We start from the raw sequence: 22,169 nt of genomic DNA on the forward strand, positions 1-22,169 counted from the left end.
CTCAGATCCCCAAGGATCACACACACACACACACACACACACACACACCTATGAGTCTAGAAGCAAGTAACAACCTCGCCTGTCTCCCTCCGTCCTCAGATCCCCAAGGACGAGCACATCCTGCGCTTCCTGCGGGCGCGCGACTTCAACATGGAGAAGGCGCGGGAGATCCTGTGCCAGTCACTCACCTGGCGCAAGCAGCACCAGGTGGACTACCTGCTGGAGACCTGGAGCTGCCCGCAGGTCCTGCACGACTACTACACGGGCGGTTGGCACCACCACGACAAGGGTGAGGAGAACCTGCTAGCGTGGCCCTCAGGCACAGCCGTGACTCGTGGTTAATGTCAACTCCGCTGCTAATGGGGTAGTATTTGCATTGAGCCCGAGGCGATGCGGATGTATGATAAGTGTCAGTGATGGTGAGTGTCAGGTCCGTGTCAATGCTATTAGCAGTTAGCTCCCGGGTGTGTTGTGAATACGATAAGCACATAGCTCTACAACGCTACTGATGTAATCAGCGTACTGCCTCAGGCGCCGTTGGTAATGCCTTGTGTGTCTGGGCCTTCCGAAGCTCGCAGTGTGATTATTCAATGAACTGATAAAGACTGACTGCTCTCCGCATGACCCCGCATGACCCTTCAACACCGAGCATTTAGCCTTTAGCAGCATTAGCACCTGGCTAACCAAGTCTCCCCTCACAAGCGGTTGGCATGTGGTTGCATAAGCGTTCCTCATTCCAAACCGGGTCGTGTTCAGACCGAGACACCTCCAGCGCTATCCGTGTTCCCATCTGCGTCCTCAACATTCCTCAGCCTCCTGGTACTCGTCCTGCACATCTCAAACATCTTGTGCCAGGCAACGGGTGATCAGTATCTCTCAGCCCCCACTCCCCCTTTCTTACACACACACACACACACACACACACAGACACACAGACAAACACACACACACAGACAGAGGCGTGCATCCTACTGGCCTTGTAAACGCAGACGGCTCAGTCTGTGGTTGGCGTCTGCACCGAGGGCAGTGTATCAGCGCCTTCCCGTCAGAGGCCCACTGGACCACATGCGTCAGAGAGCCGTGTGTGTGTGTGTGTGTGTGTGTGTGTGTGTGATTGTCATAGTTGTCCTTGAGAGGAACGGAGCACTTGGCGTACTGTCCGCACACCCACCGTCACAGACGTCCATACTTACGCCCTGGCATTTAAACACCACACACACACACACACACACACACACACACGGTCACCTCGCATTAAGGCGTACAAAATGGAACGCAGTGTCACATTTAAATGACCAAACACACCAAAACACACACACACACACACCCGCATGCAGGTGTACGCATGAGCAAACATACAAATATGCACTCTGTCATGGACACAGAATCAATAGATGTGAAACACACACCTTTTCCACTGTACTGCAACAGCACCCACACACACACACACACACACACACACACACACTTTGTGCCATTATTCCACTCACTCACCCACACACAGATAGGTACTTCAGATGCCTCCACCTACACAGTGGGCAAATATAGCTCCAATTCCTCTATGTGTGTTGCTTATGCCCAGAGGCAGTTATACACAGACATTACAATGGGTATGTGGATACACAGCTTACAGCGGCTATTTAGAAGGATTTATATGCATAAACTAGAAGGGCTGTGAAGCCATGTTAAAAGTACACAAAGTTGTTACCCTTTCTTTCTTTTTTTTTGGTTAAAAAAACCCCCAACATTTGATGGAAGAGCTGATTGCACACGTACGATCTTCAATCAATCAGATAAGTTGGTTACCCAGGGTCATGCGGTGGTCAGCTGTTCCACACACACACGCTTCTCATTGTGAGAGGAGGAAGAGCCAATGCAATTTTATAATTCTCTCTTCCTCAATCCATCTCTCTCTCTCTCTCTCTCTCTCTCTCTCTCTCTCTCTCTCTCTCTCTCTCTCTCTCTCTCTCTCACCCCCCCTTCCCTTTCCCATGAATGCACTAATACAACCAACACATGCAAATCCATAATCACGTTCTGCATTGACTCATGGCATGCTATGCCTGCTCCATAGCACATAGGAAGGGCATGGCTGATAGTGTCTTGTGTTTACTCTGAGACCTGATGATTCACCCAGAGGGCCGCTTCCAGAGAGTCCCTTGTGGTCGCTGACCCTGTTCTTCTAGGGAAATTTGTCTGTGGTAAACGTTCGTACGCAGCAGAGACCGTAGCGGTAGTGAGAGTCTGTCTGTGTGGGCCGCCCCCAGAAATAGGATACAGTTTCATGCAGAGCACAGTTTCACGATCACACAACTGGCCTACTTTTCTGAATTTAAAGGACAGGAGAGGGAAACTCCACTGTGTGTGTGTGTGTGTGTGTGTGTGTTGAACATATGTATTCACTCACAGCCATTAGGAGGTAGAGCCAGGAGGACAGAAGGGGCTTCTGATTCTTTAATGTACAGCAGAGTATCCCCAGCTGTTTGTGTGTGTGTGTGTGTGTGTGTGTGTGTGTGTGTGTGTGTGTGTGTGTGTGTGTGTGTGTGTGTTTGAGGCAGCCATTTGTTTGTTTGCACAGATGTGTTTCAGAGAATGCCTTACAGCAGATGAGCATGTCTGATGCTGATAAGCCATAAGAGGGAACTGTGTGTGTCATGATGCAGATGTGATAATACATCCATGCTCAGCTCTATGTTTTACCCCTGTGTGTGTGTGTGTGTGTGTGTGTGTGTGTGTGTGTGTGTGTGTGTGTGTGTGTGTGTGTGTGTGTGTGTGTGTGTGTGTGTGTGTGTGTGTGTGTGTGTGTGTGTGTGTGTGTGTGTGTGTTCCACAGATGGCCGTCCTCTCTACATCTTGCGCCTGGGGCAGATGGACACCAAGGGCCTGGTGCGCGCCCTGGGGGAAGAGTCCCTCCTCAGACATGTAAGGGTGCCAGTCTTAGCATAGTCATCTTAGCATGCTCACCTGAACATGTAAGGGTGCCAGTCTTAGCATAGTCATCTTAGCATGCTCACCTGAACATGTAAGGGTGCCAGTCTTAGCATGCTCACCTGAACATGTAAGGGTGCCAGTCTTAGCACAGTCATCTTAGCATGCTCACCTGAACATGTAAGGGTGCCAGTCTTGGCACAGTCATCTTAGCATGCTCACCTGAACATGTAAGGGTGCCAGTCTTAGCACAGTCATCTTAGCATGCTCACCTGAACATGTAAGGGTGCCAGTCTCAATAATAATGATGCATTTAATTTATAGCACACTCTATATTCAGCTGAATCTCAGAGTGCCACAGTACATAGTAAAAACATAGTTAAAACAAACTATATAAAATACATTTTAAAAAAATAAGCTAGTAAACATAAGCATAATATAAAAGAAATAGCTGACAGCGATTTAACATAATGTAAGAAACGCCTTCCAGAATAGAAAGGTTTTTAGGCCAGTCTTAAGTGTCAGTGTCTTAGCATAGTAATCTTAGCATGCTCATCTAAACAAAGGAGTCTATTGAATTGTTGTTTGTTGTCAAACAAGGAAGGCGAAATCAATCCGTTGAGGTATTGATGACATGTGTGATCATTGAATAACTGGAAAGTCACACGAGCCTCTAAAGTAAGACAACATCCTTTAACCAGAAGTGGTGTTCTAAACTGACACTGCATTCACAGCAGGGCATTGTTGTCTGTCAAACAAGGAAGAGATAATAAGTTGAGCCATGCAGGTAGACACACACAATACGTTTGCAATTTCCTCAACGGAGCATTGCATGACCAGTCAGGTTTGAGTTGTGGTAGCAATAGTAAGCATCAAGTCAGCATGATGAGTTGGCAAGGTGAGAACACAGAAGAACAATGTGTGTGTGATACTCTACAAAGACACATTCACTCACTTTGTGTGTGTGTGTGTGGTGTTTTTTTTTTGTGTGTGTGTTATCTAGGTGCTGTCTATCAATGAAGAGGGCTTGAGACGCTGTGAGGAAAACACCAAAGTGTTTGGCAGGCCAATCAGGTGTTTATTGACTCTTTTAGACTGTGTGTGTGTGTGTGTGTGTGTGTGGATGACCTTTCATATGTTGTTTAGAGCAGCGTCCTGTTTTAAGTGCTTACGTTCCTGTTTGTGTTATTCTTGGTCAGTCTGTTTGAATTTCCCCAGCCCTTTGAATTTCACATCCGCAGTTCTCTAACCTCAATCTTCTGCCGGCCTGTCTCTCTCTCTCTCTCTCTCTCTCTCTCTCTCTCTCTCTCTCTCTCTCTCTCTCTCTCTCTCTCTCTCTCTCTCTCTCTCTCTCTCTCTCTCTCTCCGTCCCTCTCCCCCCCCTCTCTCTCCCCCAGCTGCTGGACGTGTCTGGTGGATCTGGAGGGTCTGAACATGAGGCACCTGTGGAGGCCGGGTGTGAAGGCCTTGCTGAGGATCATAGAGGTGGTGGAGGCCAACTACCCCGAGACGCTGGGCCGCCTGCTCATACTCCGAGCACCCAGAGTCTTCCCTGTGCTCTGGACACTGGTAAACACACACACGGACACACACACACACACACACACTCACACTCACAGACATTACACCATGTCTTCCCCTCCGTAGACACATTGACATCATCATACTATGAATAATGTTTGGTGAGTCTTTGTGAAGTTCACTGTTGATAGTAACAGCTTCTTACAGCAGTCCTCACAGATGAGTTAATGCCATCTGCATTTATACTTGCCTGATCAGAGTAGCTGCCTTGTTATGCTTACCATGTATTCATTGTGTTTGTATATTCCTGTTTTCAGGTCAGCCCCTTCATTGATGAGAACACCAGGAAGAAGTTCCTTATTTACGCGGGGAATGACTACCAGGGCCCCGGTGGTCTGGTGGATTACATCGACAAAGAAATCATCCCTGACTTCCTTGGCGGGGAGTGTATGGTGCGTTAGGGATGTGTGTGTTTGTGTGTGTGTGTGTGTCTATGCATGTGTTCGTATTTGTTTTGGACGTAGATTATGGTGATCTTATACATTTTTAGCTCTTCTTAGGAGTCCTTTGATATCCCTTGTCAGCTTTGCCTTTGACAGCTCTCATTAGTCATTGATGAACGCCGCTTTGGAGTGATCTTTGAAAGGAAGCTGTATGGGGACTATATTGGGCCTTTGGGTTGTGCATGTGTCTGATAGAGAGTTCTTTAAAACAGCACGCATGCATGGTGAACAGGAAGTAATGCTGCAAATCAAAACACTGCAGTCATGGCGACACATTTTTTTTAGTATCAGATGGAAGATCAGCACTTGGGGATTGAATCCTCTTTTTTTTCGTCACTTGCACAATCTTTCCCCAGTTCCTGAATTCGGTGCAATCATCTTTGTTTTTGCTCTCTCGCTCGCTCTCTCTCTCTCTCTCTCTCTCTCTCTCTCTCTCTCTCTCTCTCTCTCTCTCTCTCTCTCTCTCTCTCTCTCTCTCTCCTTCTCTCCCTCTGCAGTGCGAGGTGCCTGAGGGAGGTCTTGTGCCCAAGTCTCTGTACCGCACGCCCGAGGAGCTGGAGACCGAGGACATCCGCCTGTGGACCGAGACCATCTATCAGAGCGCCAGTGTGTTCAAGGGCGCCCCCCACGAGGTGAGTCAACCAGCCCTCCAGTGCCCCCCCCCCCCCCCCCCCCCCCGCCCCGCTGTATTTAGCAGGCTGGTTGGATGTGGAAGGGGAGCTGGGAGTGAAGAGAGTGGAAAGTTACCAGAACCCCTCAATGCAGGGATTTCAGAGGCAGTTACAGAGGCGCAGTGTGGAGGCGCCACCTGCTAGACATCAGAGGAAACTTTGGCAGGAATCGCAGGAATGTCAGAATGTACCAGGGCTGTGTGGGGTTTGCACAGTCTGTTCCCAGTGTGTTGTTTTTTTTTCAGGTTCGCGAGAGATCGTATCTAGAGGTGTCATGTTAGAACAGGACAGAATGTTTTGGTCTCTTGTTTATTTGGTGCTGCGTAAGGGATGGAAAAAATTCACACACGTGCAAAAAAAAAAACAACAACACCACAACTTATGCTGACCATAATTTAATAACAACTCCTCAATCCATCTCACTGTTTGGCAGAGGTTACAAACAAAGTTAATTAATGATTAAAAAAAAACACAACAAACCAACATCGTGTACTTGGAATTCGCCTCATCCTTTTCTGCCCAACACTCATCAGTGAAGATAATGAAAATAATCCCTCCCCTCCCTCCCGCAACAGTTGCTCGTCGAGATCATCGACGCTTCCTCGGTCATCACCTGGGACTTCGACGTGTGCAAAGGCGACGTGGTCTTCAACATCTACCACTCTAAGCGGGCGCCCCAGCAACCCCGCAAGGACCAGCAGGCGGGCCACGGCATCACCTCGCCCGGGGGCAACAACGTGCAGCTCATCGACAAATCGTGGATGCTGGGCCAGGACTACAGCATGGTGGAGTCGCCCCTCACATGCAAGGAGGGAGAGAGCGTCCAGGTGAGTGGAGTAGGGGGCCCTCTGGTGGAGAGCGGGTGTGGGTGCAGATGAGGCTGTGAGGGGCAGGAGAGCCTTTGAGAGATAGAAAGACAAGATGGGCCTGCTTATAGTTATCCGAGTAGTGTGTTGAATGTGTCAAATATAGAATAGGCGATGTTTCTAAATACAGTATCATAGTAAAAAAATGCTATATGCTATAGAGCAGTGTTTCTCAACTGGTGGGTCTCAGAGTCATTCTGACTGTAGTCCAAAGCTTCTGCTGTAATGTGAGCCTAGAGACGCTAATTTGATGAATAGAACCTGAAGTTTGGGCAAAGGGTATAGCAAGTAGTCCCCACGATGGTGTGGTAAAACAATCTATTTAAAATCTATCTGATGTCAGACTCAGGCTAATGTGCTGTGAAGGCAGGGATACAAGTAGGCTCTGTCTAGGTTTATAGTTTTATGTTTTTTTTTTTTTTTATATATATATATAGTTCAAACTATAAAAAGTATGGGTTGAAACTTTATGACCATGGAAATTTGTTTGTGGTTAGACCAGGCCTGTTGAGAACCACTGGCATAGAGAGCAGTTTAATCAAATACTTAAATAAGGAAGCAGATGCTTTTAATGTTCTCCGTGGTGACTGTTTCTGCCTGCACTTCACACAAATGTACCACTGGAATGGTTGAGTGTGTGTTTCCTTGTGTCTGATTATGATTGGATGTTGCACAGACTTGCCAATGAGTTCCCTCTCTTGATCTCATTACTTTATACTCATATGAAACATGATGACCGCAAACTCGAAAACCAGTCATTTGTAGCAGAACTAACTGACAAATATGCAGTCCAACATTAATTAAGAATATGAATTCAGTTATGGGGGAAATGTTCCGATTTGAGGAGCGTGTATTTAATTAAATATAATTTAAACTAACCCGTGTGTGTGTGTGTGTGTGTGTGTGTGTGTGTGTGTGTGTGTGTGTGTGTGTGTGTGTGTGTGTGTGGTCTCTGCCCAGGGTTCTCATGTGACGCGCTGGCCGGGCTTCTACATCCTGCAGTGGCGCTTCCACAGCATGCCCGCCTGCGCCGCCACCAACCTTCCGCGCATGGACGACGTGCTGGCCTCGCTGCAGGTGTCCTCGTACAAATGCAAGGTCATGTACTACACCGAGGTGCTGGGCTCTGAGGACTTCAGGTAAGGATACGACACGACAGTGGGAAAGGCATCTTCTTTGTTGTGTCGTAGCTGTCAATGTGAGACCTCTGCGTCATTGGTGTAATTGTATGTTCCTTCTTTGCATGATTTAAGAGTACTGTCTAGGCAGGGGATTAAAAAGAGTTTTCTGTAGTGGAGACATGGGAGCTCAGGACAAAGAAAAAAAAAAATCCACATTTTCTGAGTTGGTGTTTTTGTTCCTCAGCGGCTAAGCTTTTTTAGCCCCTCTGAAGCCTAAGCGATATCTTGCGCCCACTGCTTTACCTCCTCTCCTCTTTTTGTTCTTTTTTTCCCCCCTCTCCTCCTCTTCCTTCGCCTCTCTTCCTCCTCCTCTTCTTCTCTGTGTCTACCCTCTGTAAAGAACGGCTTGCTGTGATGTGCAGAGTTTGTAAGTGGACTCGTGTTTGCCTTTAGCTTAGCCGCAGCGCTCCGCTAACCAAGCTTAGCCAGGCTGCTCTTGACTTGCTGTTAACCCCTCGCATACTGGACACACAGTAAGGTCCTCAAGCCGAAGATTACTGTGGCCTTTTGTGAGGAGTCCCACAAGATCAGAGGACCCTATTTTTTGTCCGTATGGAAGCTTGCTTTGATTCAACGCCACTAGCTTCCCACACATCAATTCAGCTAACGAGCTAATAACGTCTGAGTTCCATCAGCATTGGCTACTAACTTCAACCACTTTAATGAACTGCTTTGACAAGTGCAGTGCTTGCTTCTTTGGCATGATATTACCCTGAGATGTGCGGAGTCAGAAGACCGCAGCTTTTGATCTTTTTCAGGACTTCATTATAACATTTTACTGTATCAGTAAGGCCATTTTGCTGGTGAGTTTTGAAAGCCAGACTTGCTGTTGCATTCAAAACTCATGCTTCTTCTCACACCCTGCATTTTCTAAGATGCCTGCCATCTCCATCTTGGCCACATGTGGTCAAGGCTTCCTCTTTTGCACTGTGCACTTTTTAATACAGTGTTTAAACTGTTGGCGGTGACGAGGACTCTAGAGAAATTTATACATTTCCTGATTTTTTTTTATTTTTTATATTAAGCTCCAAGTGAACTTAGCTCCAATAAGGCATCATCAGCTAAAAGCACACAGTATAACGGTATAACTTGGGTACTGCAGGCAACGAACAGAATGCCTAGGTAAAGAGCACTAATGCGTTCCAGTAGCTCCAATAGGATGCATGCTCTGCTGTGGGCACTGAAATGGGCACGGGCACTGGAGTGGGCACGGGCACGGGCACGGGCACGGGGCATCTACACAGGATCACTGGGGAGATCTCAAACCCACCAGGAAACCACATAAGCATTTTGCATCCACCTGATGGCTGATGGATCATGACTGTGATTTTATTTTTTTAACAATAATTTGACCAAAGAAGTCACTGGAAGAGTTTTAAATGTGTTTCTCCCCACCCCACTTTCTTCCCCCAGAGGCTCAATGACCAGTCTGGAGTCCAGCCACAGCGGCTTCTCTCAGCTCAGTGCTGCCACCACCAGCTCCAGCCAATCACAGTCCAGCTCCATGATCTCCAGGTAGAGCTGGCCAATCAGAGAGACGGTAGGGAAGGGGTGGGGGTGGTGGGCGGGCGGGCAAGTTGGAGGACAACACCGGCCCACGATCCCTTGCGCCCCAACCAACACCCCACATTTTTGAGGCCCTTCCACAATCCCTCACTCCATCCCTCATCGATGATGCTGACTCTTAACCATCTTTCCCGTGTGGACCTGAAGCATGATTGAACTATCGCATCACGTCAAACAACAAACACAACAAAAAATATATGTGTTGGAGTGGGTGGAAAATGAACAAACAAAAAGCACTTGCACGCACACCTCTCCGCTGTGTAAAGGGCTATGACCTGTGTTGCCGCGGCAATCAACCGGGGCAGCAGGTCTGCACACGAGCAGGTTGTTTTCTCTCCTTGTACTTCAGGCTGGGGGGCTGCAGGAGGATGTGGGTCAATATCTCACTGTACGCTCAGTGCATCCTGGACGCCATGTTGGACTAAGCAATACTCCTCCTGAGATCCAGACAGACAAAAGGTTTGGAGGTTACAGAACTGGATTCGCTGTTACACAATAACAATACACACACACACACACACACACACAGACTCACAGACACAGACAGACATCGCAGATTTCCAGTGTGTTGTACACATGTGGACTTATCCTAGCACATAAATAGACTGATGCACACGTAATTGTAACACACACACACACACACACACACACTCTTCACACCACCGTGTTCCACAGAATATGCCATATCAGCAGGAGGAGGGTGATGTCTCTCTGCTGAGCTGTGTTGTGTTTTTCTAATATTAATATTATTATTATGAGGTCAAGTGCGGAGTTGTGGAGAGATTGGGGCTAGAGGCAATAATTCCAGCTGAGTTTCTGCTGTCAAACTACTATTTATCATGTGAACGTGTGCAAAAGGAGCTAGTTGGCGTCTTCGGGTGCTACGGAAAGTGTCCCTCTAGGTCTAGCTTTAGGCAGGACTTGAGACGGAGCAGAACTCCAGAACTTTACTGCTCACGAGACGAGACGAACAGGCAACAGGCCAGTTTTTTTTGATGATCTCCCATTGGTTGGTAGTTTATTTTTTTTTTACGATCTTGTTACATAAACCTACATCTTTGAATCTTTGCCATTGACTCCTGGAACGTGCTACTGATCAAGTGGACAAGCAGTCCTTGTAAGTACAGCGCCCGAGCATTGGAGGGTCATGTATTTTAATAGGTCAACTGTTTTTCTTTTGGATGATTTTGGGTGTACAGGTGATCTAGGGTGGTTTTTGTAGTGAATTTCAGTGTTGCCATATTTGTGAAGTGATCGTTTCAACAAAATCGAGGTCAACTTTAGCATTGTTACAAAGACATTTGAAAGAGGATGCTTGAAAAACGGAGAGAAGTTACTTTTTTTGCAATTTAGTGCTGATTTTCTGGGAAAGATTGCTCAAAGCTTGCTTTTGTCTCCCCCCCCCCCCCAAAGAATTGCCATTACTTACTATTGTTGTATTTAAAGGGATTTCCTTGAACCATCACCTTTAACCAGTGTATAAACAATTATGCTGTCGTTTTTTCAAGGGCATACGTTCAGCATGATGTGAAACGCCGCACCATTCAGTGCGGATGTTACAGGCATTGATTATTGCATAAAGCAGGTGAATGTCTCCCCCCGACCAGACTGCATAGGATGGAAGTTGTGCTTTTAAAAGGGGATTGCAGATTATGACACCTGATTTTTGCGTGGCACAAAATTGCCATGTGAAATGGGTTTATTGTAAATGTAATGCAAAGAAAGTAAAGAAAATTCCTTATGTTGTATCGTTGCCATAGTCATCATCATCATCTTAAGCAGCTATATTCCACTGAGAGCTAAGAAGCTAAGAGAACCATATCTTCCCCAAATTCGTTCCAAGCTGCCACTTCACTGTTTTGTTGTACACTTTGAGTTGGCTTCAGCCATCCAGACCACCTCAGTAGCGTCTAGCTTTCTGAGTCTCGGATGGAATAGCGGTCTTCAGGTAGGACATGTTGGCCAGATCGATCACCCTGAATCTTCAGACGGCTGTCAAATGAGTTTCACCAACAGCGACGCCATGCAGTTAGTGAAGCGTGGTTATGTGTGTTTAAGAAGGGGCAAATTATCAGTTTTGAGTCCTGATTGGATATCGGCACAATAATTCACACAAAATGCGTGATTGCCCTAAACAATAGATGGGTCATTGGTTTCGGGTTGCGCATTTGTGCAGGTAGTTCAAATTTGACCCTCATTCACGGTCTTTGTTTTAAAATCATTCAGTTTGTTTTGTTTGTTACATGTACATTTCTTTTTCATTCTCACTGTATGTGAGGTGTCTATGTATTGTTATGAATTCTGGGCTGAGAAAGTGAACATTGTTCTGACGTGCTAATGCTTGCACTAACCAAGAAATGCTTTACTCAAGAGACGAATGAGGGCTGTGGTGGGAGTATGGAGTATCAGCAGTGATTGTGCGGTGACATACTGGGTCCCAACGACGACCTGTTTATAAAATTACCCCATGCCACACCCCCCCCTCCAAAACGGCCTGACTTTGCTATGCCTTGCCTTATTTTTACGGGTCTGCATTGAGTGATGATGATGATGATGGTGTCTGCCCTTTGAGGTTGGAATATGCATAGCGTCTGTTCAGTGGTTTCCTTGGTGATTTGGAAAACATCAGAGTTCTCCCGTCGTCGTCCCCGTTTTCTCCCCCCCCCCCCCCCCCCATGCACACTCCTGCTCCATTTCCTGTTGATCTGAAGGGGAGTCCACAGAAGCATTAAGTGTGTTTAGGGGAAGCAAGTCAAAATTTAGGCCTCCGCTCAACACTGATGACTCCATTTGCCCCAAGAGAATCGCCTCTCACCAGTACGGCAGGATCCAGGTTCGAAAAGGTTGTGCTGCATTTGTTAGGTTTTAGTTGCCTGACTGCTTCCCCCCCCCCCTATTCCTCTGTGTGTTTTAGTCCCACAGCCTTTGGGCAGGAGTAGCCCGCAGGGCTTTGGATAGTATGAAAGCTCACTTCTTGTTTCTGTAACCCTAACTTCTTACCGGTGTAAATGTCATCCGAGTAAGAGGGCTTAAAAAGTCACTTCCTGAACTCTAAACCACCTTCTGTTGTCTTTTCGTGTGGTTGTTTCACTCCATGTACTGCAAAAACCGCATATCTTTTGAGAAATTATTGTGTATGTCAAAAAAATGTTTAAATTAATATACAAAATAGCGCCTTTACATTTTGTTTGAAACTATTAAACTTGAAGTATAAGAGATTAAAATGTGGTGTTTTGTCCTCTTACTTTTTCATACACGTTATGGTGCAGTATGGATGGTCAACAAATGAACACAAGTTACCCACTGTGTATATGATGATTAAAACATGTTGCAGGTTGTGTGCTGACATTAGAAATGCCATAGAGTCCATACATTCATAGCCTGCCTATGTGATGTCATCTCTATGTATTGTGAGTGCCCGTAAGAACCCATTTAAAGTAGGCATACTGGTGGGACACCACTAGCTAGTCAAACTACAGTGATCATTTGTGTGCAAGCATCTCTCTGAGCTAATAATTCTTAAAAATGACACAGGATATGGATGATCTCATATTTAGGCCCATTACTTCTACAAGGAATAGTTGAAGGGGGGGAGGGTGTACAGGAATGTGCAGTACATGACCAACATAATTGCTGAACGTGTCAGTTTAGGAAGTATTTTCTGTTGCAGGCAATTAAGTTCCTTTGGGCTTCTGTTCATTCTAAATATTTTATTGTGCGTGCCTTTTCATCTTGGCCTGAACAGTAGGTGCCACATTCTGGCACTGATGAGAAGAGCTCTTCAGTTCAAAAGCTGCAGCGCTGCACGCCAGCTGCAGTATCCTTTGACATATACTTTGGTGATTTCCGACAATTTGGACAAAACCATGTCAATCATAGATATGTGCAGTGAATAATGTTATACAGGGCATTTTGACAGACGGCTCACTTTAGACCCAAGAATGAGATGTATGACCAAGTGTATACACACATGTATCCATCTTTTTAAAATTATTTTATTGAACAGATTTGCCAGTTGCCAGTAGATGGAGACATACACCATCAAAGGACCACATTGCGTTTCCATTTCCACATCATGCATACAGACACCATAGGTCAGAATAGACTTACAAATTAATTTAAAAGAAAGAATACATTTCCCAGCCAAGCTAAATGAAACCACATTGATTCTCCAGACAGTTGCTGATTACGCTTAGTTTAGCTTCTTTTGGCTAAGTGATCTTAACCTTACCTTACTAAAACCTTTTAATAACCATCTTCACTGGTTTACTCTGCAGTTTTGTTAACTCTTATCTATCAATATAAATTAAGTTTCTGATGGTCTGTGAGATCCATGTATATATGGATGCTCACGTACTCTGAGAAACAGGCAAACAGACCCCACTGTTCTCCACAGACAGATGGTTTAGCAAGTTCCATATTCAAACACATTGCCTCAATTTATCTTAATCTTTAATTAAAAACTCATCACAATATTTCTGGGGGACTACTGAGCTGGCCTGTGTTCTTGACACAGAGCCAAGACAAAGGCACTTTGAGGCTGGGAGAGGCATCTCATGGCGACGGCTTCCTTTCTGATGTGCTTTCTACTGAGAGTGGGCTGTTGAATCAGTTAAAGAGCCACTTTTTATCAACATGTAAAGAGCTGTTGGCCCGCTGCTTGTCAAGGACACGCAAAGCCACTCCAATTAGAGGCAAGAGAACCTCCATTTACCTGTGTTATAAATACTGCCATCATGCTGTCCTCATGGCTTTCAACAGAATCTAAAAAATACAGGGTGGCCTTGACTCAAGCAGGGTTAGTGCATAACCGGGCATAGTCTAATACAATTCAATTCAATTTGATTTATATAGGGCCAAAACCGTAAAATTGTCTCAAGGCACTTATACAGATACAGACATCTGGCTATGAACAGACTCTGAGGGAAAGCCCTGCCCCCCCCCAACACACACAGAAAGAAAACGGTGAGTGGTCATTAGCTGGATAGAAAAGTGACTTGTAATTCCTATCATTTCCTACTACAACATGTTTTGTTTATCTGGCTTTTCATTTTATCTGCCAAGTGACCCTCTGCCTTATGGGTAATAGGGTTTTTGTTGCTGTGGTCTCACAGGCTTTCTACTTATTCTACTTGTACTATTCTATATCCTGTAACATTTTGGGTGCAAAACTATGACGTCTTCTTTAGTATCTCTCCACCAGTAGTAAGATCAGCCCGGTCAGCATCAACAATGTGGAAAACTGCCCGCAAGGCAGCTGCCATTAATTGGAACCCTTTAACAAACAAGGTTAGTACTGCAACCATTACTCTGAATAAAACTTCTATGTCTTTTTATATATGGAAACTTTGTGTACAAAAGTGTTGGTGCCAGATTGGCTCACCTTCAGTTCTGACTGATTAAGAATGTGTGGTGCATTATGAAGCACAAACTACTGCAGTGAAAGCACAGCTGATGCCTTGCATAATGGAAAGATGGGGAGAAATCTGCTTGCTTAACTTAAACTGGTGACCTTGGTACTCAAGCGTCTAATAGGTTTAATTAAAAGAAATGGTGCTTCTATACAGTGATAAGCACTTGACTGCACCAACATTCTCATTTTGCAGTCATCAGAGATAAAAATGTGTATATTTAATTCACAAGGTAATCTATCAAAACATGTGTTGTAGTGTATTTCAACATAAATGGTAAATAAATCAGTTTACAAATCAGTCATTTTTGTTTTTAATTGCATTTTGTGTCATTTCTAGATCACAGCAGAGTTGCCCTGCCTCATTAGCAAACAACAGGAGATAAAAAAAATGCATTAAAATGCTCCAGGACAGGCGGAAGTATCTGCAAGGTCAGGGCAGTAATACATGCATAAGCAGTAAGTCAAAATTATTCAACCCCTTTACATTGAATTTTGGTCATCAAAAATCAGTGAACTGTCTAGCAGGTAAATCATTCCAACTGGGATACATGCCCAAGTCAACCAAGGGTGAATCATTTTTTCCCCTTTTGATCACTTCACATTGGCCGGTTTCAATGTAATGTCCAAAATGTTTCAATTTGTCTAAGGCCAGGAGATATGACAGACGAGAGAGACCTCACCTTTGCCCAGACAGTAATTATTTTTGGGAAAATGCAAAGCTTGTTCTGGTGGCTATCTGTGTGCAATTTAATTATGTTAAATAAATTATTATCTAGCCTCTCAAACCCCTCCATCTTGGGCTTTCGCCACCCATCACTCTCATATCTTTTTTATGTGTTTACAGACACGTGAGACTCTGTGGAGGTAAGCTGTATGTTTCCACAAGAAAGACGGCGTATTAATCTGCACTTCAATATGTAGTATGAAAAGTATGAAAAGTACCATTTAAGAATTACACTCTCTGCTGTAAGATGCTCATCCAAATATAATAATTAGCCAATTTTAAGCATTTGAATGTGATCACATGAAATTCTGTGGCTTTTTCCTGTGTTGTGCTCGATTTAGTCTTTGGACTTGAATGGGTTGACCCAGCCATGTCCATTGATGGGTAGAATGTGTTACAGACCAATCAGTGTCAATGCAAATATGACGAGTAATGGCATTCTAATATTTAACTGTGTTGTTGACCATCACAAACAACAATAATGTGATATAGTTTGATTGGTATTTGTATTCCTCTCAGGTTCTCTTTCAGTGACAAAGACAGGTTGCAGCAATGGACACACAACGTTAGCAGACTGGACTGAACACCAAGCCATCATTCTCACCATCTCTTTACACACTCCCATCACTTCAAGCAGGACTGTTTCATCCATGTTGAGAATCGATTTTGCTCGCAGTGCAGGTCCAACAATTGACCTATGGCTAAGCCCCGTCCCCCTTAGTTACTGTTGCTAACTCGGACAAGTTATCAGGTTTTACCTGTATTGCCATCTGAAGGCTAAGGAAGCACTGCACCAGAGTGAGTCTGAGATAAGTAGGTAAGTAAGTGAGAACAGTGCTGACTCACAAGGCCCTAAACTCGCTGTTGTTACTCGTGACCATCATTATATGAGTTATGCCAGCACTGTAGGGCGACCGATAATTGAGACGGATGGAGCCAGCTGCGGCCATTTTGGACTCGCTCATAAACTCCCCTAGACATTTGAAGACGACGGTTTGTTGCCAGAGGAAACTGATGATTCAACAGCAGAGAGTGAGTAAGTAAGAAAGTAAAATCTCCCTCTTCAGTTATTTGTGATCTCAAACAGATGTTGCTTGTTTCCACTCCAGTGGAGTAGTTGCCAAGGACATCCTTACCTGTGGGAGGAGATCTGCCAGAATCTCCAATGATCTGAGGTGTTTTTGCCATGACTCTCCAGGTTTCCTGCTAAAGCTTAACAGTTTTGTCCACCTGAGCTTTGTGTTCCTGCCCCACTGGTATGTGGAGGAGGACAGGAAGGAAGGTAATGAGACTAGTTGTGGTCTCTTGATGGCTGTCAGAAAGCATGTTGAATATGCTGAAGGAAGATTCCATAGATGGGTCAATGACGTGAAGCCTACATTTTCTGTCCAACTACATCACTGACACTGTCATCGGGTGACACAGATGTCTTTGTGTGCCTATTATACCACATAACAGTCAATTGGAGAAGTCTTGGCCTCCATAAGCTCTGGCTTATCCGCAACTCATGAGTGAAAAGATCAATATTACCACTTCATGATATCTGCAAAGCGCAGGGAGACGAGCTCACACAGTGCCTCCCAGCACTACATGCGCTGACTGGGTGTGATACAACCAGCTAAATTTCAACTAAACTTGCAGCTCTGATCACTGTCCGCAAACCAGACAACTCTTCTCTGATTCTCAATTTCAACTGTCCACAGCTAACAGAGAGTGCAATACAAATGGCGGAAACATTCTTGGTCAAATGTCTCAAACCATCAACAGACATGGAGACATTTGACGACCTGCGCATTGCTGCGTTCGATAGTAATGTCCTCAAGATGGACTTTGAGAGGACCGCTTGCACCTCAACTAATGCAAGAAAACATATAGAGAGCCTATTATCAACAGCAGCTTTGGGTCCAATCAACATTTACAGACGCCACCTCAATCTTAAATGCAGATGCTTATGGTTTTGTAAGAAAGGGCAGTTTATTAGTCCCTGAGATTGTAATCTCAAAACCTGAAGGTTTGCCAGATCCCTGCTCATGTGGCAAGTGTGCACACAAGAATGGATGTCCCTGTCGGGTAGCTGGTATCCGTTGTTGCAAGTACTGCAAATGCAAGGGAGGCAATAGTTGTAAAAATCCTATCACTGAATGAACTCTCATCATCATCCCCATACCTGGACTCCTAGCAGTACTTGGACCTGAAGTGTTACCTTGCAACACAGGGAATAAACCTGCTGTTTTGTATTTTTCACTTTAAGTTAACGTTCCAATGATAATAGCAAGGTTGGATATAATGCTTGTTTTCTTTCTTTTTAAAAAGTCCCCCCCCCCCACACACACAGCATCCACCCTAGACATCTACAGAGACACAATTAGAAATATCAAACCAGAATTCTTACACTGTAAACATTGTGATTCAGTGCACATTGCAGACAATATACAGTAAATACATATAAATCAATGAGTGTCTCAGTGTCTATCAGTCCTGGGGAAATAGTGGAGGGCAGTTCGGTGACTGACCTGCAGCAGTGATGCCAACCCACCAGTGCATTTTTTCTTATATTTCAGAAACAAGGGAAAATAGTGACCAAAGTGACAGAGAGGCAAACAACCCTGACGCCCATCTCTTGGTATAACTTTTGATTGCATTTCCAGTGTTCAATGCTTTTTTCAATATCATGAAAAATATAATTTAGTCATTCCACTTAAGTATGTTGCATTTATTAGTAACTTATTATTTATTTATGTATTTATAACTGTTTTAATCTATTTGACCAGATGCCAGACAGCCTCCGCCATGATGAGGAGGGAGTATGGGCACACCTGGCGCCCATACTGAAAGAGCTTCAGGCAACCTGCCCACAGACTACACTTCTACATGTAATCAGTGATGGACCCGTTACACAGGTCAGGAACAGAGCAAACTTCTACCTCCTTAGTACTGTGCCTTTCCTTTCCGGGTTCAAGCATGTGTCTTGGAACTACTCAGAAAAGTCCCATGGAAAGGGTGCCCCGGATGGCATTGGTGGTGCTGTAAAGAGGGATGCAGATCTCTACGTTCAACGAGGAGGCGAGCTGCAGACTCCACTGGACTTGTATGAGATGTTGGCTAAATCAGGGTCAACTATTACTCACCATTGGGTAAGCGAAGAGAGCATTCAGAAATATGACGAGCTCAGGGGGAGCTGTGGCGCAAGCGGCAGCATCCCTGTACCATGAATGGGTTGGAATGCCCATGGGGACCCGGTTCGAGTCCGACTCGCGGTCATGTCCCAATACCTCTCCAGCTCACTTCCTGTCCCTCTCTACTGTCCTATCTGATTAAAGGAATACAAGCCCAAAAATAAATCTTTAAAAAAAAAAAGAATTGACGGCTGTGAGGGGCACCTTAAAGATACACCAGGTTTTGTCTTCACAAGCTGCACATGTTAGTCATAGCGAGGTGTCATGCCTCTGCAAGCATGCAGAAATGAAGACATGCCGCTCATTCCGCGCTGAACACTCGTTGAAACGAATTATGACGGAACAAACAAAAATGGAACACACAGACAATGCGACAGAGACTCCGCCGGCTGATAGTACCACAGAGATTCCGAGGAAAATTTTTTGGAAGGAGTGGAGCAAGATTTTGTGTAAATTTAACAATTAGGGTAATACAATTAGTTTAGTTTAAAGAAAAATAGTGAAATTTGGTTTAAAGTAAATAATTAGAGTATATTAAAACCACCACATTTAAGAAGAAACTGCAATAAAATATCTGATAATTGTGAGAGAAAAAAAGAAATGAAGACATGCCTATGTTACCAGCCAGTAAAAGTAGACCTGAGGGACACCAAGTGACACACTGAGGATCCCTCAAGCACTCCTGAGCCACCAAGGGAACAAGCTAGTCTTCAAGACTTGAATGGCAAGTTTGTGATTGTAACCTATGATGAGCTTCCATATGTAGGCCAGGTCCTTGAGGTTGTGGGAGAGGAAGTCCAGATTAGCTCCATGAAGCAGTCGGGGGAAAAGAACTTGTTCATGTGGCCACAAACACAAAGTTGTCGTTTTCTACTATAAGAAAGATGTTCTAGCTGTCATCTCAGAACCTGAGCCAGCAACCTCACGCTACTCTAAGTTGAGCACCCAAGATTGGGAAAAGCTCAGAAAAGTCTGGGGTTGAGTCTGCGGTTGCTGATCTGAAGAGAGAGAAGTCATGGAAACAGCAAAGGAGAGTTTGCCAAATAAAGCAGTCTTAGAACCTGATGGGGAAAGAGAGAAGACGATTAAGGTGGACGAAGAGCCACCACCACTGGAAAGGACAGAAAGTGTATTTGGAAGATGCTTGGCAATACTGAGTATTCAGATGAAGAGCCTGTGAAAAAGCATTGTACCGAAACCAAACAGTAAAGCTTGTCTATTGCACTTAAAAAAATAAATAATAATAATAAAAAAGTCTGGGGTTAAAGAAATGCCTGCAGTTTACAGTTAATTGCTGTATACAGTATGCTTAAGTGAATGGTATTTTTTTAAACGTTTTTTTTTATCAGTTTTATGCGCTTTACAGGAAAAATAAGTCTGTTAAAGTAACAGTATTTAGCAATTGTACTTTAGGGTTAGGATTAGCAATTTACCTTAAAATAACAGCTTAAAACATTGGGGCGTAACAATGAAGTTTAATGTGGAGAATGGCCTCTGTGTCATTGCCGTAACAGGGTCCGTAGGCATATTACTTCGCTATGTAAGTTTCTGGAAGCCGCCCGAGATTGTTGTTTTCGTGAACTAGTGGACACTCCTTGTTCCGTCTGGGATAGGGCAGAGTGATGGCGACGTAAATGAAACATCATGTTAGAATTGTTTCCACTAGAATAGCCAACAGTGGAAAAGCAATGCGTGCAGATTCTACTTTGATCGTCTAGTCTTCTTATCCTTGTCATCGTATTGAACCAGCAACTCCGTTAGGCCCTGCTGCTGCAGCTGCCACCGCCCAGCCTAGTCCCTCTGCCACAGCCGAGCCGTACTGCCAGTGCTGTGCACTGCTCAAGGCAGAGGTCAACAAGCTGCGGCAGTCAAATGCCATTTTGATGGCGCGGGAAAGGAAACGGCCGGCCCAGCAAAGGCGCTTCCAACGCGCACCGCCACCAGAAGACAGCCTGACCAAGCCCGGCTTTGGTTAGTATATTTTTATACAACTTTGTTTCCCTTTTAGTTCAACATTGGTGAAACAAGCTGCCTAGCACTACCAGAGCAGGAGCTTCCCCCTCTACCTCTAAACTCTTCAGAGAGCACCTCCCTTCCAAACTAGTACTTAGTACTTAACTTCCAAACTAGTACTTAATTTGCACTTACATTCATGCACTTTTTTACACTAGGTCTCTATTGCTCGTAGCTTGAATGTTCTCTCCCTTGTACGTCGTTTCGGACAAAAGCGTCTGCTTAAAACAATTCAATAATAATAATTACATATATCTGCACTACCTACTGCTAAATAGTAATATTGCTGCTCATGTTCATAGTCTTTGCCACAGTTATACTATCAATGTTGTTCTTACTGCACATATCTTATTTCATACCGTATATCTTTTTTATTTAATTATTTCATTCATTCATATATACATACTCTGCATTTTTCTGCTATCTTTGCATTTCTGGTTAGATGCCTAACTGCATTTCATTGTCTCAGTACTTGTACTCTGTGCAATGACAATAATGTTGAATCTAATCGAATAAACTTGGGCCCTTCTGCTTCAAGTTCATGACACTAGCCATGACTTTTTTTTTTGACAGAGGACCTCCTCCAACAATTTAAAGAGCGGGAGTTGGGGGCCAAGACCGGGCTAAAAGATGCTGACAACACGAATCAGAGGGTCGCCAATGTCCGGGAGTTCCTCCTCTTGTGTTATGAAGGAGGAGTTCCCCGGACCGACATGGTGGGATTCATGAAGCCATCCCAGCACACAGTGTATGGACTATATTATCTACTATAAATATACTATATGTCTCTTTTGATGTCATGTCTGCTAAATACTTCACCTAATAGGGTGAGTTTACACAACATTCTTGCACATGCTAAAATAACAACCACTTGTTTTGCCCTTTTTAGTGCCGTAAGAGCTCTTAAGCTCAGAAGCCTGGCCCCGACCACCATCAGGAAGAAACTGGTGGATGTGGTGGTGTTCGCCAAGTGGTTGAAGCGAGCATCACCGGCCGGGGTCAGGCTTTCACAAAAGACCATAAACATGTGTGTGGATGGACTGAGGAGGCATCAAAAAGACCTCGCCAGGGATGTGGTCAGCCATCAGCAGGCTGTGAGGAGGAGAAAAACAGGTTTGTCCCATACATCTTGCACCCGGGTGATAGTACTTTTTTTATACCATATATTTGAGACAGTCTAAGGGAGCTATTTTACCCCTCCCTCAGGTCAGAGTTAACTTAACACAATACACACCAGATAAAGTTTTAAGTATCGGTTCAGGCACCGGTATCTTTTTTAAAAAGTATCGTTTTAGCACTGGTATCGGGGAAAAAAAACCCGATACCTATCCCTAAGCAGGAGTTGTCAATCATCTCTCTCAAAAGCTCTTGAAGAGGAAGCTGATAGACGACACCGCATCAGCAGAGAGCTCAGGTATGCTCACACCTCACCCAGCCAGGTGATATGTTACTGCTAAGGGCCGTAGACATGCTTGCTTACCTAATCTAGATCTACCTTCAGCATTGACACCCATTCAGGTGATATGCACGTTACTGCTCAGGTGATATGCATGTTACTGCTCAGGTGATATGCACATTACTGCTCAGTCGTAGACATGCTTGCTTAC

The 22,169-nt window shown here is 44.6% G+C and overlaps 1 protein-coding gene across 6 annotated transcripts in view; it reads left to right on the forward strand.

Annotated features, from left to right (window-relative positions):
• Positions 1–10,849, forward strand: part of LOC105900202 (SEC14-like protein 1) — a 40,752-nt gene extending 29,903 nt beyond the window's left edge. For 5 of the 6 annotated variants that reach the window (XM_042703961.1, XM_031563511.2, XM_031563514.2 and 2 more), the window contains 10 exons: positions 100–289; positions 2,834–2,922; positions 3,932–4,002; positions 4,326–4,497; positions 4,767–4,901; positions 5,450–5,584; positions 6,199–6,450; positions 7,450–7,628; positions 8,011–8,037; positions 9,084–10,849. In XM_042703961.1, the coding sequence (XP_042559895.1) occupies positions 100–289; positions 2,834–2,922; positions 3,932–4,002; positions 4,326–4,497; positions 4,767–4,901; positions 5,450–5,584; positions 6,199–6,450; positions 7,450–7,628; positions 8,011–8,037; positions 9,084–9,189 (1,356 nt within the window). In that variant the 3' untranslated portion in view covers positions 9,190–10,849. The remainder of the gene's footprint in view (positions 1–99; positions 290–2,833; positions 2,923–3,931; positions 4,003–4,325; positions 4,498–4,766; positions 4,902–5,449; positions 5,585–6,198; positions 6,451–7,449; positions 7,629–8,010; positions 8,038–9,083) is intronic. The other variant, XM_031563515.2, reaches the window with a different exon arrangement.
• Positions 10,850–22,169: the final 11,320 nt, after the last annotated feature.

The sequence above is a fragment of the Clupea harengus genome, chromosome 26 (assembly GCF_900700415.2).
Source record: "Clupea harengus chromosome 26, Ch_v2.0.2, whole genome shotgun sequence".
In the NCBI taxonomy this organism is placed as follows: domain Eukaryota; kingdom Metazoa; phylum Chordata; class Actinopteri; order Clupeiformes; family Clupeidae; genus Clupea; species Clupea harengus.